General features: G+C 41.1%; 2 protein-coding genes across 2 annotated transcripts in view; one reads left to right on the top strand and one right to left on the bottom strand.

The window, feature by feature from the left end:
* The window catches only part of LOC111856228 (H-2 class II histocompatibility antigen, E-D beta chain-like), a 106,730-nt gene that overhangs the window by 72,338 nt on the left and 21,997 nt on the right, over nucleotides 1–12,395 (top strand). The gene's annotated exons all lie outside the window — the stretch shown is intronic.
* LOC140592546 (uncharacterized) lies at nucleotides 5,434–7,393 on the bottom strand. Its single transcript, XM_072716055.1, has 2 exons — nucleotides 7,251–7,393; nucleotides 5,434–6,667 (listed from the first exon to the last, which is right to left on the bottom strand). The coding sequence occupies exons 1-2, from the start codon at nucleotides 7,370–7,372 to the stop codon at nucleotides 5,479–5,481; spliced, it is 1,311 nt and encodes a 436-aa protein (XP_072572156.1). The 5' UTR covers nucleotides 7,373–7,393; the 3' UTR covers nucleotides 5,434–5,478.

Genomic DNA, 12,395 nt, shown 5'->3' with positions numbered 1-12,395 from the left:
CCCGCAGCCTCCTCTCTGTGCTTATTTACAGACGGGCCACTGGACACTTCAAACTGCTTAATTTGAAATTTCCAATATGCAGATTTCGACCTAACTGGCTCTGCTCACCTCTCTCACTCGGGCCCGCAGTTTTCGGTGTCCTAGTTGGCGGCGTCACTTTAGCTGAATCCTGGAGAATCTCCTGCTCATCCCGGATGAGCCCCCAAATTGTTGGAGTCTGAGCTCCGCCGAGTCCGTTGATGAGAAGAGATTCACTGCACAGTCGAGGAGTAGCTGCAAGTCACCAGTTTATTCTCTGACAGATTGCAATCTGGGAGCAACCATCTGACATACATTCAGCATGTACAGGAAGAAGCTCAATCCATAAATATCGAGGCTGTCCCTTTATAGGCCTTCTGGGGTGTCGCCCCCCGTCTCGGTAATTTTCCCTTCGCGTGACAACAACACATCTTGACATTCGCTCTAGTTAGCCAGTGAGTACATGTTCCTAATTAATCAGTAAGTGTGTGTTTCCTTCGTTTGTTAAGCAAAAGCAAAAATAAGTATCCGTTCTATGGTGGGTTCCTGTTTTCCTCGTGTCTCGTGCCAGGTTGTTAGAGTGGAAAATGTATTACTTTTATCATATTAAGTATGTGTGTTAGCATTATGTAATATATATGTATCAGCCCCTGCGTCTAGTGACAGGGCAGAACAAAGTGGTCCCTAGACGCCGAAGGATGAGAGAACAGGAACTATAACTCTGGGTGGGGAATAGGCTTGTCAACATGGCCAAGGAGGCCTACCCTGGGTTGTGTAGCGTTTCCTGATAAACCTTTGTCTGTAAAGGTACTAGCAGTATTAACAGTTTAAACTACGCCCCATGTAAGCCCCTCCCGCCAAGTATAAATAAAGAAGCCAAGGGACTGCCCGGTGTGACACTGAACTGAGGCGCAGATACTGTCTGTTGCATCTAAGTGAGTGGGCACCCTTGCGCAAGTAAAAGATAAGAAGTGTGCTGTCTCTTTAGTCCTGAGTCCGAGAAGTGCATGTGTGGAGTGGCAAGCGACAGCGCTTCCTCCACACAGGTAACGGTGAGAGGAGGAAAGCTCAAAGCTACGGCGCTTTCCTACTGCTCCCCAACACAGGTCGTCCTGACCTGCTGGCGTACCGTCAGTTCCCAAATCTGATGTCTACATTATGTTAGACATATTATTAGAATTAGTAAGTAAATTATGATATGATTAACCCCTCATCTGACAGGGTGGTTAGTGTAGCAGTTCTTCCGTGTGCCACGCCCCCTCGTTAACCCCCTGTGGAATCCCCATGTGATCAGCTGTTTCTGGTTGTTGTCATTAGTCCTGCGTATTTAGTCTGCGTTTCAGTTTGTTTCCCCAGTACGGTCATTGTGACGCCTGCGCCTTTGTCTCCGTTCCGTCCCACTGGGCACAACAATATTATTATAATTAAATGTATTAATGGTTTATTATTAATATTAAAATAATTAATAAGAAATGTTTAATTTTTAAATGTATTTTATTGTATAATAATAATTACTGTTACTGTCTATCATTGTCAATGTATTTTTACAGTGTAAATATATGTATTCAGCTAGTGTAAACATGCACGATGCTATCACACCGAATGCGAGGCTGAGACTGAAGCTTTACCCTTTGTTTCCGCTGAGAGACGTGCCGCGTGACTCATTTCCCCGCGTGTACAAGTTATCTTAGGTCGGCGTTCACTGTTCGACTTCTGAGATTCAGCTCGAATTCTAGGTCATATTTTTTCTAACTGGTTGGTTCGACTTTTAAGAAATTCGAGTTCTAATGAGTTCGAGAACTGAGGTATCACTGTATAGTTAGGATCACTGTATAGTTAAGATTAAAGCTGCTCCGCCAATGTGTTCAGTAAGTGTTAGGGTGAGGGTGAAATTATTTTCAATATAGATGCATGTTGAGGGTCAGTCAGTGAGGTACAGCACCTGCAAGTGCCCAATCGGCAGAGACAAGTGTCATCATATGGCAGCCTTGTTGATTTGGGTGGAGAAAAATGTGTCCCGCACCGACGTGGAATGCGCGTGGAAGAGGGCGAAAACACCGAAAACGGAGGATGTAGCAGCCAAAAGAGTGTCAGAGATGACGCCATCCACAACACGGGGTTAGTAGTTAAATAATTGATTTAACTTTATTATGTGAACCTTGATTATTGAAATGTGCTGACATACATGCAAAGTGTGTTGCAGTTTATGCTTAAGATGTACTGAAAGTCTGGGTTTTCCAATCCTGGTCGCGGGATTTTAATGAATGGGTCATTATCAGGCTTCTGCAGAGCTTGATAATGATCTTATTCGTTTGAATGAAGTGTTGGCATAGGTGAAACTTCTAAGACATACAGGACGGGGGGGAGGGCAGTTCTATGATTGAGAAACATTATTGTGAAGTAATAGTGGCAATTAAAATGCAATTATATAATGTCCTCAGTGAAATTATCAGTTATTATTACTCATTTTATTACACGTTTTATGTTTAAGCGGGAATCAAACGACCGGTCACCCAGGAGGACAAGGAATGGGCACTGGCGTCCTTGTCACAGCTTGGGCGTTTTACTGGTATGGGGTGGATTTTGAGTCCAGAAACACCACAGGTACAGTACTTTAAACTCTTTAAAACTAGAGACAATTCATCTAGTGATTCCACACTCCACACATGTTGTGCAATGTTAAAAGTTTAATCATTTTTCATAATTTCAACGAGGTGTCAAACTGAGTGTATGCAGATATGTATCTTTTGTAAATCAGACATCAAACTGTGTTTTAATTTGAAAATATTTTTTGCACACTATGTAGCAAAAAGTAAATGGACTCATCACTGAATATCTGACAATATGTGTTTTACTTTGAATTTAGATTCTCCCTGTCAAAACATTTGATGGACTGGTGACAAGCCCAGGATTTATTCAAGCTGAAGAAAAGGCTCTTTATGTGCTTTCATCACTTGCTGTCACGAATCTGGAGAAGCAGCAGATTGAGAGAGCTACCGTTGGCCAAACAAACAATGCATTATGGTAAGAAAGCACATTAATAAAAACGAGTAGTATACCTTTTTTGCAACATATGTTTCAACAGGCAACTCAAAATGTTTAAAACTAATTACAGGTCTGCATATCGCAAGAAACGGATCACAGCAAGCAACTTTGGTTTGGTCTTGGCAGCAGTCAAGCGGAAATCTTACCCTCCTTCCTTATTCAAAACCCTGCTTGGCCAGTACAACCTCAAAGAAGGATCAAAAGTAAGTTTTGGGTACTGTGTACTGTGATTATTTAAACTGAAGTAATCTGATTCTATAATAAGCATAGTCAGTAATTGGTAAATACTGAAAGCTAATAGTTATTTATTATGAATGAAAACCATGTTTACTAACAATTAGTAATTCTATCATTTCTTATTTGTATGATATAGATTACTATATATATATATATATATATATACACTCACCTAAATTATTATTAGGAACACCATACTAATACGGTGTTTGACCCCCTGTCGCCTTCAGAACTGCCTTAATTCTACGTGGCATTGATTCAACAAGGTGCTGAAAGCATTCTTTAGAAATGTTGGCCCATATTGATAGGATAGCATCTTGCAGTTGATGGAGATTTGTGGGATGCACATCCAGGGCACGAAGCTCCCGTTCCACCACATCCCAAAGATGCTCTATTGGGTTGAGATCTGGTGACTGTGGGGGCCATTTTAGTACAGTGAACTCATTGTCATGTTCAAGAAACCAATTTGAAATGATTCGAGCTTTGTGACATGGTGCATTATCCTGCTGGAAGTAGCCATCAGAGGATGGGTACATGCTGGTCATAAAGGGATGGACATGGTCAGAAACAATGCTCAGGTAGGCCGTGGCATTTAAACGATGCCCAATTGGCACTAAGGGGCCTAAAGTGTGCCAAGAAAACATCCCCCACACCATTACACCACCACCACCAGCCTGCACAGTGGTAACAAGGCATGATGGATCCATGTTCTCATTCTGTTTACGCCAAATTCTGACTGTACCATTTGAATGTCTCAACAGAAATCGAGACTCATCAGACCAGGCAACATTTTTCCAGTCTTCAACTGTCCAATTTTGGTGAGCTCGTGCAAATTGTAGGCTCTTTTTCCTATTTGTAGTGGAGATGAGTGGTACCCGGTGGGGTCTTCTGCTGTTGTAGCCCATCCGCCTCAAGGTTGTGCATGTTGTGGCTTCACAAATGCTTTGCTGCATACCTCGGTTGTAACGAGTGGTTATTTCAGTCAAAGTTGCTCTTCTATCAGCTTGAATCAGTCGGCCCATTCTCCTCTGACCTCTAGCATCAACAAGGCATTTTCGCCCACAGGACTGCTGCATACTGGATGTTTTTCCCTTTGCACACCATTCTTTGTAAACCCTAGAAATGGTTGTGCGTGAAAATCCCAGTAACTGAGCAGATTGTGAAATACTCAGACCGGCCCATCTGGTACCAACAACCATGCCACGCTCAAAATTGCTTAAATCACCTTTCTTTCCCATTCTGACATTCAGTTTGGAGTTCAGGAGATTGTCTTGACCAGGACCACACCCCTAAATGCATTGAAGCAACTGCCATGTGATTGGTTGATTAGATAATTGCATTAATGAGAAATTGAACAGGCGTTCCTAATAATCCTTTAGGTGAGTGTATATATATATCATAGCTGACATGAGGACAGAGGATACTAAGCTCAGCTATGATGCAATGTATAATTTAGACATTTTTAAATTACACAAAGAAATAAGACAAATAAAGGCATTACCATCTAATTTCATTTCAGTAAACTATTAACTGGTTTTTCCAATTATCAAGGCATGTGACTGGGGAATCCTTCATGAACCAAGGGCAAAGCAGCAATACACAGAGCACACTGGTGTTGTGATCCAGGAGAGCGGACTTTTCCTGTCTGACAGTGGCCTGCTTGGGGGATCTCCAGATGGGACAGTATCTGGTGACTGTATTATTGAGGTCAAGTGTCCATAGTCAGCCAGAACCAAGACAATCCTGCAGGCTGCTGAGAGCAGGGACTTCTTTCTGGCATTGGATGAAGTGTCTGGTTCCCTAACACTAAAACAAAGTCATGACTACTGGCATCAGATCCAGGGCAACATCTACCTGACAAAAGCCAACAGTTGTCACTTACTTGTGTAGACTCCTCTTGACCTTCTCATCCTGCCAGTGCTCAAAGACCCAATGTGGGCTGTTAACATTGACACACTGGAAATATTTTATAAAGACTATTTCCTACCAAGCATTCTGTCAGAGATGTAACTTTAATATATGCACTTGTAAATACCCCCATGTATCAACTATTCTAATTGAAACAAAGTTTGATTTCCAAAAAAATTGCTTGTTGTACTGTTTCTGGATATAAAAATCAACAGTAACCTGGCATTACTTTTTAATAAAGTTTTATTCACGTACTGTCAGTCAGACAATTCATTCAATTTCACGGAGAATGGGTGTTTGTAAATTTGTAAGACATACACACACTTTAAGTATCTTGTTAATATTTTTTTTGAACTGGTATGGGATGTGGTCCAAAATGGAATACAGCTTGAGTCTCTGAATGGAACGTTCCACATGTATCCTCGCACGTGAGATGAGTCTGTTGTTGTTCACTTCCTCTTGTGTGAACTGTCCATTGACAAGGAAAGACGGGATGTTCAGTGACACTCCTTCTGGCAAAATGTCACGAATCGTAAAGCCCTTGTCTGCCACAACCATATTACCTGGCTGTAGATGTTGGAGAATTCCACAGTCAGCTGTTATTGCCTTGTCTGAGGCACTCCCACCATACAGGTTACTGGCAAAGGTAATCACTCCATTTGGAGCAACACCAATTAAAGCCTTCAGTGTTGTCCGTCCTTTGTACTGACTGTACAAATGACTTTGTGTGTCAAGCCTTTCTGTGTTTGAGACTGCAACCTCAGTGCAGTCAAGCACTATCCTACAGTTGGGAAAAGGCTTGAAGCAGTCTGGCAGTGATGTTTGATTCTTGGCAGTGGAGGGGATGTTGTTCTCAAACATACCGACATACAAAATGTCATACAGCGCAGAAACGATGGTGGTGAAGATGTTGGTGACAGTTGCAGTGCTGCAATTAAACCTTGTTGCAAGGTCTACGTGGCCACAATTAAGTTTCAGCTTCATTAAAGCAAGGAGCAATTGATCAACTAGAAGAATACTTTGGACAGTCCAATCAGAATGATACTGTAGCTCAAATTTGGTAAGAAGTGCTTCCAAAAACAGGACAGTGGCAGCATCGGGCAATCCAGTGAAATACTGTACTTTGTCAGAATCAGAGGAAATTTGACTGAAGGAAAAAGTTTGCTTCTGTTTTTCCAATAGTTTTTTTAGTCTCTCATTCTCTTCTCGAAGCATGTCATTCTCTATTTCAAGAACTGTAAGAGTTTTTGAAGTGCCGGGGGTCTGTCCTTGATCTGTTCCTGCATCCTCACCACCTGCAGGAACCATTGGTTTCTTTTTACGCATATGCCTGAACTGGTCAGGGACTTTGAAATTCTTCTGTTCATTCCATGCAAATCGCGTTGGCCCAGCAGCTTTGCCATCCGGGAAATGCCAACTGCACACTCTAGAGTTGCAGTTTGGAGTGAAGTTCTCACGCCTTTTAAAAAAAAAAAACAAAAAAAAAACAGGAAAATGATGATTAGTATTTAAGTTCTCTACAGTGCTTACTATGAAACAGTCACAGTACTAAAACTATATATAGTACAATGGTTAAAAATATGAAGTGTACAGTAATGCTAAACTAATTTAAATAGGTTGTGCAGTAATGTATATGATGCATAATTTGTGCCAGAATAAAAACAGCATAATAACAATACTCTTATGAGCTTACATTAGCTAACCTCTGATTTGCTAATTCTAGCTGGTTGGCATAGATGTTGGGTTTTCCATAATGCTTCCTGCTATGAATCCCCTATCATGTTTCGGTTGTCATTTTCTGTGCTACCCAGTTAAGATAAAGCATAAAGTATAAAACAAGCTAAGGTTTTTAACTGGTTTTTCGATAGAACGTAAATGAATCGTGAACGAACCATTGAAAAATAACTGCAAGAAACACCCTACAAAACCCAGTTTCCCCGTATCAGGGATACGTTTACCGGAGAGTGCTAACGTAACGATAGCTAGGTTAGCAGCTAATATTGGCACCCGCTGGCGTCGTATATTTAAGAATTGTAACTTACCTTATCAGTTGCAGCCATCTCCTCTTCTCTTTCTCGTCACAGGGAAAGCGGTAAAATGACAACTGACATGTTTTTTTTAATTCTGATCTGTTTAAACAGCACGGGACACAGCACTGCGGCATATTAAACAAGAGCGCCTTTGTGACTTTGGACCCGGAAACAGTTTGGTGACGTCACGACTAAACAAGCGGATACCTACATAAAGTTAACATCAGTAAGGGTTAACTTGGAATGAAAGCACAAACTATGTAAAATTCCCAGAAATACATGGGTCGTTATAGTGTACCAAGTAAGCTACTGATGTTAACGGTGTGCGAGCATGACTTAATGCATTCTTTAATATTGTTGCAAAGCTTAACATAAGTTATGTTGAAATAACGACTTATGTCGAAATAACGAGATAATATCTCGTTTTAACGACTTATTATGTTGAAATAACGACTTACTATCTTGTTTTAACGACTTATGTCAAAATAACGACTTACTATCTTGTTATAACGACTTATTATGTCAAAATAATGATATATCTCATTTTAATGACTTATTATGTTGAAATAACGACTTACTATATCATTTTAACGACTTACCATGTCGAAATAACGACTTAATTACTATCTCGTTTTAACGACCTATGTCGAAATAACGAGATTAAATCTCTTTATAACGACTTGTGGAAATAACGAGATAATATCTCGTTATAACGACTTATTATGTTGAAATAACGACTTACTATCTCATTTTAACGACTTATGTCGAAATAACGAGATAATATCTCAATAACGACTTATTGTCTCCAAAAAAAAAAATCATCATATGCGGTTCAGGGCTTCCATATTATATAATATAAATGCTTTTATTTTAAATCAAAGGATAGTATAGCAAACTTTATTTTAAACTAAAGTTTAACATAGAACTCTTTATTTTAAACCAACGTTTAACATAACAAAGTCTATACAGTGGTACCTCAGTTCTCAAACTCATTAGAACTCGAATTTCCAACCAGTTCGGAAAAAAAAATACCTAGTACTCGATCTGAATCTCAGAAGTCAAACCATGAAAGCCGACCTAAGATAACTTGTACGCACAGGGAAATGAGTCATGCGGCATGTCTCTCAGTGGAAACAAAGGGTAAAGCTTCAGTCTCAGCCTTGCATTGGCTGTGATAGCACCAGGGCTGGACTGGGACAAAAAAAGGGCCCTGGCATTTTTGCTCAGACCGGCCCACCACAATCGGTCGGACACAACCAACAAGTACACCATCCTTGCGGTCATTCTTTTGGCCCGCAACTTCTCTGCACCCCCCTTGCCCTTGCGCTTTTGCTTCTCCATCCTAAATCCACTGATTTCTGGCTCTGAGCCACTGACTGCATCTGACACAAGAAACAGAGGGGGAGGGGTGGAGCCTGTTAAGAGATGATTAGGCCAGCCCAGTGTCAGTATGGAAAATGAACCAATGGGCCGCTGTCCCTGCTTTATGGGCCGGTCGTTGGCCAATTAAAAAAAAAAAAAAAAAATCATATTATATCGACCAGCCCCCAAGTGCGTCGGCCCACCGGGCATTTGCCCGGTATGCCAGATTACCAGTCCAGCCCTGGATAGCACCGTGCATGTTTACACTAGCTGAATACATATATTGAGGCAGTAAAAATACATTTAGACAATGAGACAGTAACAGTACTTATTATATAATAAAATACATTTAAAAATAAAGATTTATTATTAATTATTTTAATATTAATAATAAACCATTAATACATTTAATTATAATAATATTGTCGTGCAGAGCGGGGACGGAACGGAGACAAAGGCGTAGACGTCAGGGTATTGGGGAATACGGGGTTTAATTACAGGTAAGGCAGGCAAAATGCAGACGGACAATACAGTGTTCTGAAAAAACATCCTACCTATCGAGACGTGCTATCGAGCCTTTCTGCACATGTGCAGTTCCACCGTCTTGGGATTAGGGTTAGGTTTTAGGGGTTAGGGTTAAGGTAGGGGTTTTGGGGGGTTAGGGTTAGGGTTAGGGTTAGGGCTATCGATTAGCACTACGGTATGATGTTTTGATAAAGTATGACGCACTGTCAGAACACCGGACTGGGGAAACAAACTGAAACGCGGACGAAACACATGTAGAGGACTCATAACAACAACCAGAAACAGCTGATCACACGGGGATTCCACATGGGGTTAACGAGGTCCAGTCCCTGATTTTTAATTCCAGTCCAACCCTGGTAAAAGCAATATCCATGAATACATAAACATCACAGATTTCAGTGTTCAGTACAGATGAGACAAAACATATTTTTAAGGCAGCAACAACGCTTAAACTTCAGTGTGTTGAACAAGACTCAGGAGACCCAAAAATGGGACGACCAATGTAAAATAATTCTCCAAAGAAGCAAACAGCACAGAAAACATTAAAGCAGCATGAGACAGGACTAAAAGTATTAGGACATGTAACAAAGGCCAAGGAAACGTTTATAAGTAAACTCTCTGGCACAGTGTGTTAAAAAAAAGAAAAACTACCAACATTTATTTACATATATTTATATTAATATATATTAATATGAATGCCAATTGATGACAAATGCGAAGTGTTGGTTATTAACAGCTGATGACTGGGTGTTACTTGAGAGTCATGCCTCTCTGCTGCCATCATGTGTTGAAGCTTCACCATGACACCACCCAACCACACAGGTTCATTTCACATTCTCTTTGTAATCTGCAGTGACACTGGCTCTTAATGCTTTGTGTCACAGAAGGCTGACGATCATAATTTCTGTATATGACTAAAATGTTTTGTTTTACAAAGAAAACCTAATAAATAAAAAAATACAAAGCCAATGTCATTCTTCAGGGATCTCATTCAATGATTCTGCTAATTTGGATCATCACTTGATAAGTATATATGATGGCTAGGCAAGAGGTTAAAATAATTTTAATTGACATTGTCATTTGGCATAAGGACAGCAGGAACAGTAAAGACACATAATACAGATCAGTAACTCGAGCAGCATAAGGGCTCAGTGGGAGACTCTGCTGCATCACACCTCCAGGTTGAGGGTTTCAGCCCCATGCTCTGTGAGCACATGGAGTTTGTTTGGCTTCCCTGTGTCATGCTGGTTTCCTCTGGATACACTGCATTCCTCTCACAGTCCAAAAATGTGCCCTTAGGCTAATTAGGATCTCTAAATTGGCCCAAGTGTGTATGGGCTTATACTACCTAGGATAAGTTTGATAGGCTAAGATAAGTGGTTACAAGGCAGGTGGATATAATAAATAAAAAATAACAAATAAGTGATGTGTAAGTGGCCGCCATTTTATTTTATACTGTCCTTATTTTTTATAATTAGCACCGATTGAGTGGCCTTATGATTTGTACTAGAAACTGTGGTGTTGAATGGAGGAAAGAGAACAGTGTCTGTGCAGGTGACTGAAGGCCTTGGTGATGCTGCCTTTCTGAGGCAGTTTGTGGGTTAAATTGTCCTTGTTCTTACCATCATCTGCAGGCTCAAGGTGAACAGCTGTCAGATAACAATGTAATGAATCCAGTGAGGATGGATTCCATCATGCATCTGCAGAAGTTCATGAGGGCTGCTGGTGATATCTGGTCATTCATCAGGCATCTGAGGACGTAATCTGAAGACACAGACTCTGCTGTGTCTTCCTGATTCCTGCAGGTATGTATAGGTTATCTGAGATTAGTTTAAATCTGCTGTATCCACAGCTTCTCCACTGATGTAAATGGGAGCATGGTCTGTATTCTGGTTCCAGAAAAAGATGATAAGCTCCTTGGCCTTGCTGGTGTTAAAGCAGAGGTTTATGTCAAGGCACCACACTGTCAATTATTGGTGATTAAATTCCAGAGTGGTGGTATTATACAAAAACTTGACAATGGATCAGGATCTTTGTTTAGCTACACAGTCATGTGTGAACTGGCAGTACAGCACAGGGCTCAGCATCCCAGTGGTCCATCTGCCCACATTTGCCATTTTTGTTACAATTACACTCACTGAATTTCATTCTTCATATTCTTTTTGAAGGCCCTCAAAGAAGTCCAAGTCCACATCGGCGGCCCCCCACATCCCCGTCCCTGTGGCTCCGCCCTCCCTGCTGCCCCACTACGACTCAGAGGAGGAGGAAGAGGGCCGACCCATGAGCTACGACGAGAAGCGGCAGCTGAGCCTGGACATCAACAAGCTGCCGGGCGAGAAGCTGGGCCACGTGGTTCAAATCATCCAGTCCCGCGAGCCCTCGCTGCGTGACTCCAAAGGTTCTCTGAATATGGAATGCCATCCTGGAGGCTATGGGCACAAGGTAGGGAATAACTCAGGATGGGGTGCCAACCCATCGCAGGGCACAGGGCACACTCACACACCAATCACTCACACATGCACACCTATGGGCAATTAGGGAATTCCAATTAGCCTCAGCATACTTTTGGACTGTGGGGGGAAACCAGAGTACTTGGAGGAATCCCTACGACGACACGGGGAGAACATGCAAACTCCACACACGGAGCCCAGATCCCAGAGGTGTAAGGCGACAGTGCTAACTACTGTACCAATGCGCCACCCCTGCAAGTGTAATCCTCACACCATAATGTTACTTCTGCACAGCAGAACATCATTAGTCATGGCTTCATAGGAATTTCCAAATGTTTTAGTATATATATACTAATGGTTTTGCACAATTGTCATAATTTGGCACAATTTTCAGTTGCTTTCGTCTTGTTGGTCAAAATAGATTATGTTCTTTCCCATTGTAATAATTTTACACCCAAAACTAAATATGTAAGTGATCACCCCATGCAAACCTTTAACCAAGCTTTCAAAATGATTTAAAAATACATTCCATAAACTGCAGTAATACAGCATTGTTGTGTTTTTGTTTCCCACAGTGCATAATTTTGTTGTTCTTCTATTGCCATTTTGCTGTTTTTGTGTTATATAGTGCTGTGTGACTTTTTTGTTTGCTGCTGTACTGTGTCTTGAGATCTGAAGAAGTTACACATACACGAGTGCTTTCTCTTGCCAGTGAACTTTACATACTGTAATGCAGAGCCTTGAAGTGTTTAAACTGGTGTCTGAAGTATGTTTGCTGAAGAAAAATACAAAGCAATGTCAAAAAAACAGCATTGTCGCA

The sequence above is a fragment of the Paramormyrops kingsleyae genome, chromosome 9 (genome assembly GCF_048594095.1).
Source record: "Paramormyrops kingsleyae isolate MSU_618 chromosome 9, PKINGS_0.4, whole genome shotgun sequence".
NCBI lineage: Eukaryota > Metazoa > Chordata > Actinopteri > Osteoglossiformes > Mormyridae > Paramormyrops > Paramormyrops kingsleyae.
The sequence above is the reverse complement of the archived record's forward strand: the minus strand, read 5'-3'. Positions and strand labels throughout refer to the sequence as shown.

Excerpts from the sequence above, each read along its gene's own strand:
- LOC140592546 (XM_072716055.1), bottom strand. The coding sequence starts at position 7,372 with ATGCCGCAGTGCTGTGTCCCGTGCTGTTTAAACAGATCAGAATTAAAA. Across the intron at positions 6,668-7,250 it reads AGATGGCTGCAACTGATAAG|GCGTGAGAACTTCACTCCAA; the intron begins GTAAGTTACAAT and ends TTTTTTTAAAAG.